The sequence below is a fragment of the Scyliorhinus torazame genome, chromosome 2 (genome assembly GCF_047496885.1).
Source record: "Scyliorhinus torazame isolate Kashiwa2021f chromosome 2, sScyTor2.1, whole genome shotgun sequence".
Taxonomy (NCBI): Eukaryota; Metazoa; Chordata; class Chondrichthyes; order Carcharhiniformes; family Scyliorhinidae; genus Scyliorhinus; species Scyliorhinus torazame.
Genome location: NC_092708.1, coordinates 299,969,953 through 299,982,564, shown reverse-complemented (window position 1 = coordinate 299,982,564; position 12,612 = coordinate 299,969,953). Strand labels below are relative to the sequence as shown.

General features: G+C 37.4%; 2 protein-coding genes across 5 annotated transcripts in view; one reads left to right on the top strand and one right to left on the bottom strand.

The window, feature by feature from the left end:
- The first annotated feature begins 1,665 nt into the window (after window positions 1–1,665).
- pax9 (paired box 9) lies at window positions 1,666–12,472 on the top strand. Of its 2 annotated transcripts, none has more exons than XM_072488872.1 (4): window positions 1,666–1,903; window positions 2,952–3,599; window positions 5,351–5,499; window positions 7,746–12,472. In XM_072488872.1, the coding sequence occupies exons 1-4, from the start codon at window positions 1,900–1,902 to the stop codon at window positions 7,998–8,000; spliced, it is 1,056 nt and encodes a 351-aa protein (XP_072344973.1). In that variant the 5' UTR covers window positions 1,666–1,899; the 3' UTR covers window positions 8,001–12,472. The 2 variants fall into 2 exon arrangements, with proteins under 2 accessions (XP_072344973.1, XP_072344983.1); XM_072488882.1 differs by having other exon boundaries at window positions 1,671–1,903; window positions 2,952–3,584.
- slc25a21 (solute carrier family 25 member 21) overlaps window positions 10,054–12,612 on the bottom strand; it is a 920,696-nt gene continuing 918,137 nt past the window's right edge. For all 3 annotated transcript variants that reach the window (XM_072488897.1, XM_072488906.1, XM_072488915.1), the window contains 3 exons: window positions 11,532–11,713; window positions 10,565–10,617; window positions 10,054–10,416 (listed from right to left, as the gene is read on the bottom strand). In XM_072488897.1, coding sequence (XP_072344998.1) covers window positions 10,355–10,416; window positions 10,565–10,617; window positions 11,532–11,713 — 297 coding nt within the window. In that variant the 3' untranslated portion in view covers window positions 10,054–10,354. The remainder of the gene's footprint in view (window positions 10,417–10,564; window positions 10,618–11,531; window positions 11,714–12,612) is intronic.

Genomic DNA, 12,612 nt, shown 5'->3' with positions numbered 1-12,612 from the left:
GAGCATGTTCAAAGGCAGTTACAGAAAACAGCAGCATATTGAGGACAGAAACGTCAACCGGTGGAAAGAAACTGCGGTTCTTATAGAGTTACAATGCACCTCAGCAAAACATAGACCCGAGAGAATAAATACCACCTGATTACTTACTGATATACTTTACAAAAGATGGCCAAAGCGAGATATGGCGGAAGCTGGGAATCTAAAATAAAATAGGTCGGGCAAAAGGGAGGTGAACTCGATTTCTCTCTCCATAGATGCTGCTGGACCTGCCGAGTATTTTCAGCATGTTCTGTTTTTATTATCAGAGATCGTGAGGTCGAAATGTCAGAAATAATCAGGAAACGCTTCTTGATATTTTGGTACAAAAGCGTTCCACAGAAAAAAAGATTAAAACCACCCTTTTCCTCAAAACTATTACATGGGCATTATTTTAAGCGCTACTACTTCACTGACAGCAATAATCTATTTGGCGCCCTACGCATAACATTACCAACTGAATGTGGAGATCTAACAGGAATATCTGTACGGAATGACAGTGAAGCATTTAACCGTTACTTTCAAAGAAACACATCTGTTATCAAATATAGTATTTTAGAGAGATGTTTTAGCTTTAAGAATACATAATCTACGTTAAACTTGATGTTGTGGCAGGTTTGGAACATAACCGCGAAACATTAACGGTAGGGCGAGACAGTACCACAAAGGTAAATAGATACCCTGACAAAATTAAAGTCGTAAATTTTTTCCTGTTTTAAAATCGTTCACAGCAGTTAAGCAGTATAAATCCAGGATTGATGTTCCATTTTATGATTAAGCCAAGACATTAATGATTATTTTCATCTACGAAAGCAATTTACGCCAATAAGAATAGCACAAAGGTTAAATACGTGAGCAATTTCTTGGTGCAGGTTGATAGAATGGGCATTGCGTTTTCTAAGACAGTTTGGCGTCGCATTTTTGTTTTCAAACCGCAGCGTGAAAAAAACCACATTTTCTTAATGTTACTAATGCAAGGAACGCTTTGTTTTTGACTAAATAAACAATAATTCTTCAGTCATAAATTACCTACATTTTACAATTGTCTTTGGATGTTGACTACCAACAGTTGAATGTAAATTAACAGGGGAAACTATTTGTAATTATTTAGTCTGACAAATATATATTATTCCTGTGGTAATGGAAGAAGAATGTTCTGATTATAAATTTTCCATTCGAACGCTGATGGATCACCTTTGTTTACTGTTTATGATGCACGTTATTTCAACATAAGGAAACAAACATTAGGACTGGTGCTTTACTTTGGAATAGCACTATTTACCTGATGGTTTATTTTAAGATGCCATTTAGTTTTTGTAAAAATCAATAGGCGTACGATATTTTTTGGGGGGGCGAGGGTAGAAGAAGAACTTACAATGGGAACTTACCGGCTGAATGGACTATTCCGTTTTAAATAACAATACTACTTTGGTGCAATGTATTGAAATGTTTCAGTGGCATTTCTTTCACATTAACAGTCCACTAGAAGCCACAAGACGTTGGTCAGCCCGACACTAATTTGTATGACCAACTTCCAGGTAGTGTTGCCCAGGTCACGCCCGTCCACCAATGAGCAAAGCTGTTTTAATTCTCCCGCCCCCCGACGTCATGGTTATGGGCGTGTCCGTGGTGATTGACAGACAGAGTGTGTAAAATCCATTTCCCATGCTGTGCTTTGAAATGCAGAACCGAGCCACCTCTCCCGAGGAAAAGGGAAGCATATTTACCCGATACCAGCTCTTCGGTAACTTGGACGGTCAGATCAGTGATTAGGCAGCACTCACAATCTGAACTTCAGGGAATTGGAATTCTGTTTGGAGCGCGTACATATTCAGCAGGAAGTACTGAGGATCACTAACTATCATGGGTAAGGAGTTTCTAAATTTTACATTGCCCTTATCAGAGATGCAATCGACCATTAAAGCGAGCATTACCGAGCACGAACTTATGTTTCCACTCTCCACATATTAATTGAAAAGACATGCTTCAAAATCGAGTTAGTCGCGCCTAGTTAGACTACATGTTGGGATGTTTATTCTGTATTTCGAGTAAGTGGGCAGAGATTTGTGGAAAGGGGTGGAAAAAGGCGTTTCGATGAATTACACTCTGCGTGATCATCTATTAGAGAACAATGAGTTTAACGAGGTTATGTTTGGGAGTGTTTGCTGCAAAAAATATATATAATAGTCAAACGGCCCAAATGACAAACGCAGTAAAAACCGAAAGGAAAGTGAACAGTTTAACTTTTAAACATAACAGTTAAATGTTCTGAGTTCCCATTCCTCCTCTAAAATCCAGTCTCTAAAATCCGTGCTTTGAAACCCGACTTGAATGAAGACACAAACCTTGTCTTATGTTTGCATCTAATCATCAGATAAATTAAACCTCAAATCTTGCGATACCAGGTTAAAATTACAAATCAAAAACAAATAATCTTCTGGCAAATTTGGTCGTGTGTGTATATATATTTATTTTTGTAATAAATCAACAAAAAAATTAATGAGGATTTCTAAAACAAACTTACATGAGGTTAATTTAAAAATGAACGGTACAATTTAAGAGCCTTTCGAATAGATGTTCTTTTTGGATTTAAAAACAAAATCCCGAGATGCAAAAGTCAGCGAGTATACATGGGGATCTCAATTTGATCTGTTGTGTCTATTCTTGGTTGACTCCAGTTAGGATATGTCAGGAACTGTGGTAAGGATTAATGTGTGACTTTGGGTGGAATGCACGCGGTTGCAACTTGCAGGCCTACTGGACGGATACGCTCCATAAACCTAATAAAGTAGAACTTGTCAAAAGTGGGTGAACAGAACGCAAATACATTCGCTGTCGGGTTAGATGCTGGGTTGCAACGTGTAACTGTAAGTGACTCTTGTCTGAATGCGTCCTCTTGTTCTATTCCATACCAGAACCAGCGTTCGGGGAGGTGAACCAGTTAGGAGGTGTATTTGTCAATGGCAGACCACTGCCCAATGCCATTCGACTGCGGATAGTCGAACTGGCCCAATTGGGGATTCGACCCTGCGATATCAGCAGACAGTTGAGAGTTTCACACGGATGTGTCAGTAAAATCCTGGCTCGGTACAACGAGACCGGTTCTATATTGCCCGGTGCGATCGGCGGCAGCAAACCCAGAGTGACAACCCCCACGGTGGTCAAACACATCCGAGCGTACAAGCAGAGGGACCCGGGAATTTTCGCGTGGGAAATCCGGGACAGGCTCTTAGCCGATGGGGTTTGCGATAAGTACAACGTCCCTTCGGTGAGCTCCATCAGCAGAATCCTCCGCAACAAGATCGGGAACTTGTCCCAGCAGAGTCAGTACGAATCGGGCAAGACCCCAGCTCACCCGTCTCCACAGTCGGCTCTCCAGTACAATGCCATTTATTCCTACTCGAGCCCCATCTCGACGGCCGGAGCTAAAATGCCAACGTCGCCCGGTTTGCCCGCACTCCCAGGACATGTGGGAATTCACAGGACCTGGCCTTCATCACACTCTGTCTCCGACATCCTGGGTATTAGAGCGATCATCGAGCAGCAAGGTAAGCTGCTGGAAGGTAATTCACTGAAAGCCCGAGCTAATGGAACTTCAACAAGTTTTTTGTTTGTATTGCAGCACCTACTCACGAGCTGTCCCCAGAAATGTTAAAGCAACCACATTTACTAGAAATCCAGCTGACACTTTCCCACTACACACTTACTTAACCTTCCTGCTTCTCGATTTTCCCGGGGACCCACTTCCCTCGAATAAGAAATTAACACAAGTTGCAGAAATCAAGCCACCTTGTCAGTTGTAACTCATTTCCTTTCCGTCGCCGCTCTATTGACCCCCATCAGAACCTTAATTTGAAAGAATTGGTGCGTTTCCAGTGAAACAATTTCAAAAGTGCCCATTTTACCAAGATGCATTTGAACTCCCCCCATAAGAGGAAGTAAGAGAGGGATTCTAGTCAATTGCAGTGTCCAGATGCACGTTAACGTTCCCCTAATGCCTTCAGTTTTCGCAATCCAGTGAAGAACACACAATATAACTAGGCCGCTTCCCACAAAAGAAATGTCCACTCTTATTGTCAAAGGACATAATTATTTCCTCTCTCACGGATCGGCTGACTAGAATGGTCTGCTATTTATACCTTGCAGTTTTTGGTAGTTGAACACCGATTATATTTATATTTTTCGCAAACATTAGGGAAACTTTTCTCCAGGGCAGTTCTAAATTGATTGCGCGATTGATCAATGCACCAGGCTGTTGTCAAATATAATATATTATTTTGCTGTTTCTCTGATATACACATCAACATTTTTGGGGAGGTCGGTTTATTGGAAACCCTTTTCTGTTGTCCCACAATATAGTGCATGTTATTTGCATTGACGAAATATGTAATACATCACTTGTTGAAAGTTGTAGCAAACAATGACAGGGGAATCCGGGAATCGGCCAAGTTTTATTTCAAACAGATTTTGTAGTTCTGCTCTTTTCCCCCTGCGGTGTGAAGAGATAACAGCTCACGACAAGCTACCTGGAAAATTATTATCGGCTTTAACTGCCGATGCCAGTTTTCCTTTTTGAAACCACCTCAATTACATATCTTGTTCTGGGACTAAGAGGAAATATACAATTATAGCTCCAATTGCATTTCCTACATAATAATGTATGGCTTCAGGCCACAATCCAATACACAAGGCCATAAACTGTATTTAAAATGAATTCTATCGCTATGGCCTTGGTGAAATCAAGTGAAATTTCAGTCGAAGGATCAGTTGCTCGTTTCCACGACAGAGAACCATGAATTTAAAAGTTAAGATTGATAAAAGCGAAATCAACTTAAACGAGACCAGTCATTCTTAAATATTCGTCCTAACATCGAAAGCTCGTAGAAAGCTGCGTATTGTTTATACAGTATTTCACTTGACAAATTAAAATATATGTATTTTGCAAGTTGATTAGGCCTACGTTTCAAAGATGATGACGTTTCAAAATGCACTGTTGGGAAGTTCGGTTCGCCAGGAATAATCTTCAAACTCTAATCGCAAGACAATTTGTGGAAATAAACTGTTGCCTCCCTTATTCATTAATGTGTAACGTATTCAATATGATCCGAAGTGCTGTGCTGTGGAGTGCGAATCGGAACTCGATCAACTCCGAAAGGTTGAGCAGTAATGAATGGTACCTCAGCAATTCATCTGGCCGTCTGCACCAAATTAAAACAAAAGGCCAGAATCATAAGGACGGGAAAGAGAAACAAATGTGAAGTCTGCTGCAGGGATTCTGATACAAGTCATGTCATATAAATATTTTTGTTGTTAGGTGCTATTCCCATTAGTGACAGTTCTTCCTATCCTACTAAAGTGGAGGAATGGAACAGTATAAACAGGAGCCACTTCCAGTCCTCAAACCAGGCTGCTATGAATGGACTGGACAAGTCTCCATTGGAGCAGGAAGTCAAATACACTCAGGTAATTGTAGCTTGCCTTTCCTCTCAGCTAGACAGATTACAGCGTTTACAGAACTCCAAACTACAAAAATAAACACGTTTGAACAATTATTACCTCGATGTAATTAGTACTTTAAATTGCAATGACTTTTACATATATTTGGAAAATCATGGACTAGGTAATATGTAATAGACATGTTTAAATTAGTAGAAGAATACGGCGTATATGAAAAGATCTTTTTGGCATTTTGAAGAGTTTTAGCTGCGTCGGTGATTAACCGAAATAATATTTAATCTTTGGCACAGACGGAAGTGTCAAATCTCAGAAGCAGAACAAAAAGATGTAATCAACACCTGCAAAGTATTCTGCGCTTTTTATATGTAATTAATAGTTTTATAGCTAAGTGTGGGGTCACGGTACACGTTTACTGTAACAGAAGTAATCACTGTAACAAAGTAGATTGGCAATAAACGCCCTAGGTATGGGGAAAATAACCGAATTAACGCTCATATTAATTTACAATTAATCGGAAGAAAATGTATATAACCTGGTGTAATAAAACAAGAGCCACTTGGGAATGGAGAAGAGTAATTCTAATAATAATAATCTTTTATTGTCACAAGTATGAAGTTACTGTGAAAAGCCCCTGCCAGATTTAAACCAATAAATACAAACACAAATTGGTTCCCTCGTAATTCCCCCCCCCCCAAAAAAAAAAATCTAGTTAAAAACGTTAGCATTCTTCACACCAGTCTGGAGTCGTTAATTGCCTTAAAAAAGGACAAGGAAAGATTTGTAAATTATAGATTAATACACGACAATTGTAAAAGTCTGGGGTTGGAGGGGAGAGAGAGGCGGCCAGATAAAATGACAAAGAATTAAGGGTTAAGTGTTCAGCGCGGACAGGTATATCCGTAATATTTACCATTCTATCACAAATCTGAGCAAGAAATCGGACATGGGTTTTTATAAATGATATTTTATAGCCTCTACCCCAAAGGTTCAGTTCTGTGGAGTTTCTTTTGCTCTATTTTAAATAATGTAACAGGGAAACTGCCTAACCAACCACAAGAAAATATCGACAATTAAACAGAAAGGGAAGGCAACGGGAGTGATTCCAACCAAACAGCGGCAATCCGGAGACACAATGTGCACTTTATAGTGGAAGAAAAAAAATAGTTGTCGAAAAAGTGAACCGTCCCTAATACTTCTAACATAATTTCTTTAAAGTTGAAACAGTCAGAATAGGCGGCCAGTGCTTTCTGTCCACTCATTTGACTGCCCAACTTCAGTAGAAGTAGTACAATTAATATTGTGCAACTGATTAAACCCGATGTAGCTGCCATTAAAACCAACCCATTCATAACTGATCACAGGGCGCATTTTAAAGTGGAGATGGGAATGAATAAGTTGATGTCTGTGCGTGCATTTCATGTTGGGTGTGTACCAGCAGGTTATGAACTGTAAACCTAATGCTGTCTCTGGCTATCCATGTGGCTTGCATTAAGCTGTTGTACTGTACTATTTTCAATTGTATTTGTGCAGTAGCACAAACACACACACACGCATTTACAAAGGGCAGCACGGGCGCAGCAACAGCACGCTAGGTTCCTCCTTTCTGTTCAACAACACTGCATTCGGGAACATTTTGTGCTGTTCACCCCCCAACCGATTGCCATTTGCTTTTTATTTCATTCCTGAGTCAACTGTTAGGTTTCACCGCTCAAAGCAATTATTGCATCTTCAGTGAACTCACGACTCGCGTTTTTTTTTGCTGAATATTGTAAGCAAATAGTACCGCAGTTTAATCTATTATTATTGCAATTAGATTATACTTTCCTATATTTTAACAGTCATTTAATATATGTATATTCATAGCTCATATACCGAAATATGTTAATATTTCAAAAGTTACTTGTGATTCCTATCTGTAGATTAATCTCACTTTAAAATATTACATCCAGTTTCATTTAGCCATTAACGGTACGTAATATTTACAGACGACTTTAATTGAAATATTACAGGTACACTATTAAAAAATACAGGTAATACAAACCTTTTACTTACATTAAATACACTACCTTTTTGAATTTATCAGTAGTGCTAAATACTCTAAGTTACAAACTTACTCTATTATATGTTTTTAGTGATTTAATCTTGGTGTGATCTCGTCTCACGTTGCTAAAATAATGAATTAATACATATTAATGTTAGTTGGTCATTTTTATATTCATTAAATAATGTAATGATCAATTTTTATCTTCCAGGGTCCTAATGGTCTGCCTACAGTTAGCAGTTTTGTCTCTGTCCCAAGTATGACTCCTTATCCTCCGCCCACACAAGTGTCTCCCTATATGACATACAGTGCAGCTGCCTCCAGTTACATGGCAACACACGGCTGGCAACATGCGGGTGGCAGCACACTACCAACTCACAGTTGTGACCTTCCCACACCACTGCAATTCAAAAGTATTCAAGCAACCAGAGAAGGTAGCCACTCCATTGCAGCCTCTGCATTGTAGTAACAGTTAATTCAAAGTAGCTTTGTGCCAACATCGGAACATAGTCCTAAACTTTGAGGAAGAGATGCATGTTTTGAGGTCATTTCAGAACTTCAATTTGGTTGCTTTTATTTAATGGGCTATTGGATTCTGGATTTCCATAAAGTACCAGCCCACCCTCTCACTTTACCACTGTAACTACAGGGTGCAGGTGGTTACACAATTGACATTTAAAGAACAAGAGCCCCAGGTTTGAAACCTATTTATGTTCCAATCCAGAGATGATAAGTGCAAGAGCTGCTTATTATATCGCTATGTGGCTGAGATGCTGGCTGGAATCTGAAGTAAAAGTGAGCATTTTAATTTGAGGAAGAAAACTCAAATTCTTGCCTTCTCTGAGACTACAGTTCCTCACATACAATCATGGAGCAGCCTCGTTTGTAGTACTATAGAATAGTTTGGTTTGGACAAACTCAAATTTCTGTTTGAGCAAGAAGTGTGATGGCAAATGCCATGTGAAGGGAGGTGGGCAATATTACTGAAAATAGCATACTGAAGTGTAACAAAATGTGCATTAAAGTTATAATTTCAGAGGGGCAAATTTCTAAAACCTCATGCTGTTATGGATATTAATACAATTGACTAATTAGTTAAACCTGTCATAAGTATCACACGCCATTTAAAATTGCAATTCCTTGATTCAAATTCAATTCATGGGCTTTTTTTCATTAGCTTATCTCAAATATTATGCCAAAAAAGGCCGCTTATTGGAAGCTACCCAGCATGTCTTTCTTTTATTCTTTCATGCGGTGTGGGAGTTGCAGGCTAGGCCAACATTTATAGTCCAACCCTAATTGCCCATTTGAATCGTTTATATGATCGCAAGAATTAATGGAAAAGTGCTGCATTGTGTTGGAAATATTTGGAGGGGAAACAATGTTGTCAAGAGTCTATGCAGAAAAGCCTCATGAACTTTAGCATAATTATTCACGAGTCAATTGAATACCTTTTGCAAAACAAAAAGCAAATACAGATGTGTCTATATACATCATCACCATCCTCTGTTAAATAAATACCATTTAAGTAACTGGACTTACAGAATGAGGCAAAGTATTGTAATTTAATTATTTGGTAAAGCAATGATTGACGGTAGGGAGGATTAACTATGGAATAGAGACTTTCTTTGTAAATACAAATAAAATGGCAAAATTTATTTTTATATTATTGTGTAAGGCTTTTCTCCCTGACTGTAACTTCTGGAAAACATATTCATCAATGGCAGGATGCCCATTCACTTGAAAAATTGGATATTTCTTTATTATTTTATGTACATACAGTAGAAGGTTCAATGTTTTAATGAAGGACATTTTCTTTCTTCAGCAGAGGACACAAAGTCAAACAGCCCTCCAAGTAAATCTATAGGATCCTATGCAGCCTCACAGGGTCAAACACAGCTAGGGTATAAAGTTAGCTATTTGAAGACCTGAACAAGAGTCTTTAAAGAAGTTGATCAGAAGGTTCAAGCTTAATGTGAAACCTTTAAATGGACTCAAACCATAGACTTGTAGCATAACCACTGTGAAAATAACTTCTGCTCTAGCTGATGGCTATAGCACTGACCCTACAATTCAGGCAAAATGTTAACATATTTTCCTGACAGTTTCAAGGAAGTTTCTGTTTGAAATGAATGTACATCAGCTCGCTGTGAAGTTTACATCCATGTAAATAATAACTTTTACTTGTAGGTATAATGGTGGTGGTAAAAGGTATGAATATAAATTTTATTTAATGATAATTAGTATTTCATGTAGCAAATATCAGTAAATTAGTGATAACTACAATTGGGCACCAACAAAATAGTCTGCATTCCATATAAGGCACAAATAATCTTTCATTCTATATTGAAACCATAACCTTTTTAAAGTATATTAAATCTCATGTGTCTGTCAGGAAATTGGTTCACTGTTCTCACAGTTTCAGCAAAACCTGTTCTCCCATAAAGTTCAAGGTGGATGTATAAAAAAGTTAAAGCATTTTAGAAAGGATGTAAATCAATAGGCTGTACCTGTATATATTTGTGAGAAAGCCTCTTTATTTTTATATCATCTCTAAATTAAAAAAAGTGTGAATTACAAAATATTTGTTTTATTCAGAAATGTAAAAATTGTTGTATTGTTAGTTAATCATGTTAAGTTTATTTATTGACATGAGAAAATACTTTTCAATTATATATTGTTTGCTTTGAACACAGGTTCTGATGAATGTCCTCTGAAAAAATATATATTCTGCATGTTTACACAAGTTTATTAAGGGTGCTGTAACATGATGTTTATAAGAAAATACAACTGTTTCAGCAATATTTTGTTCTGTTTGAATCAGAAGTTTTCCTGAAGCCAGGCAAAAGCATATTCATAAACCAAGAGCATAACGGCACCTCCTGGGGATATACAGAGATGGAAATAGAAAACAACAATCAATTTAACTTAGTATAGGATTATAAAAATTCAAATTATTAAAAACAATAATAGGTCTTCACTGCTAACATTTTTGTTTTAAGTTTATATAATTACTACGATTGGGATTACCTGGTCCTAGCCGCATGATCTTAGGTACCAAACCTTTGTACAATGCGAAGAACCTATCAATGGAAAATTCATATCTTTGTTAATGTAGCGAACAAAATACTCTAATGTCCAGTGAGAAATTATGTTTAGCAATGAATGAGTGGGTTCTTCAGGTTATCATTTCACCCCCTCTCCTCCCACCCCGCAATGAACTATAAGTTGTCCAAGCACTTTGCATTTAGTTCTATTTTCATTGTCCTCTGAAAAATGAGTGTAATTTGTAAATACACAGGTATTACAAGACAATTGAAAATATGATGGTGAAAGTTATAATTCAAGGTATTTTTCAAAGTCATCTTTACATAATTCTGATCCAATTTTACATTCAACAGCTAAACTGTACCATGGTACTATTTTAAAATGTTATATACATTTTAGGAGTAATTTGATCCAAAAGTAATTATATTTTCCAGGGATTTAGTATGCATTTTCTGAAAATTATTTAATTTCTTCAGCCAAGGAACAATAAATTACATAGAATTTGAGAACCTGCAAATAGACATATCACAATGCAAGACCCAGGATATGAACCTCAGGAATTTCCAGTATCTCCATAGAACTCTTGGGGAATGGGGCTGGTCCCTAATTTGTGTGCCAAAGGTGAGTGCCGATACCACTTGGAGCAGATCTTAGGCACCTGGTCACCAAACAGGTGAGAAAATCTGGTCAAACAGGACACGTTTCAGGTGGAGGCGGGATGTTATGCCCCACCCTAAATTAATTATTTGTCACCCCCTTGACTCCTTTGTAGGTGAACAGCTTTTAAAACAACAAAAACAGAATAAAGACCAAGTTTCTGGCCTTTCTGGTAGACTTAGCTGGAGTTACTTTCAGAGTTATATGTTTTACTAGACAGTAACTGCACGAGACTTTACTGAAAGTGAAAATACAAAGATGACTCAACTTTTAAACTAAAAAGAACTCTTACCCTTCCTCCCTTTTGATAGTCTTGATAGTACTGAAACATGTTCTGTATTTAATCACTCCTGGTTTAGGCTGTGGTCCTTGGATCCTACTCTTTGCGACATCGAAAGGGATGTTAACACAAGAAGCAATCGTTCCTGACAATAATCCAATTCCAAATTTCTTTAAGAACTCCATTGTTGGGTCCTAAAAGAAAATATAAACATAAAATTGTTTAAGGAGAAAAAGAATTACAATTAATCAAAAATCTACATGGCACTCTGTTTTGTTATTCTACCTAAACACATTAAGATTTCCCATACTCAAGCTTACTTTCTGGACAATCATATTGCCTGTGTTTTTACACATGTTCTAAATTGCTGAAACACACATTTCCTCACACAGGATTTATAAACAAAGTTTCTGAAAAAGACTGGCTAGGCATATGGGGATGATTTGTATAATTAGGCCTTACAATGTACTTAGTATTACTGTATCAAAACATAAGAAATCCAAGCAACTATATTAGCTAATTGACCAGAATACTTTACAAATGACAGCAACTTCCACCATGAAATCTAACAAAATACTGATTTGTATATGAGATCTCCATATGTTAAAAACATTTTGATCCCAGTGTCCTGTGTTTTTGTTCTCTTTCCTGCATGCTTTTCTCTTCAGATTTACTTTCATGTTTAAGTTATCCAGTCTATCAAGAAGTAGAAGTTTCCTGTTATTAACAATCCACATTAGTTCAATTATAGCAGTGACTGAAGTCTCTTGTGCTTTTGGAAACCAGCAGCAACTAATTTAATTGATCTAAAGGATTTTTACAGTACAATGCTACTTCAAAATACTGCTAGTTTCAGACTTTTGCTGCATACAGTGTTATATTTGCACTCATAGAATGTAGGCACTTCAGTGATGTTTTATATTGATCTATTAAAATCACCACTTTTTTCTGCTTATTGTTTGTAATTATTTATGCTGCCCCCTCATCCACCACATTTTTATGGACAATGAAATATAATGGTGTGTAATAATTTAAATTGCAAATCATTGCATTTCAGTGTAATGTTAGCTATGGCAACTTCTTGGAGGATTAA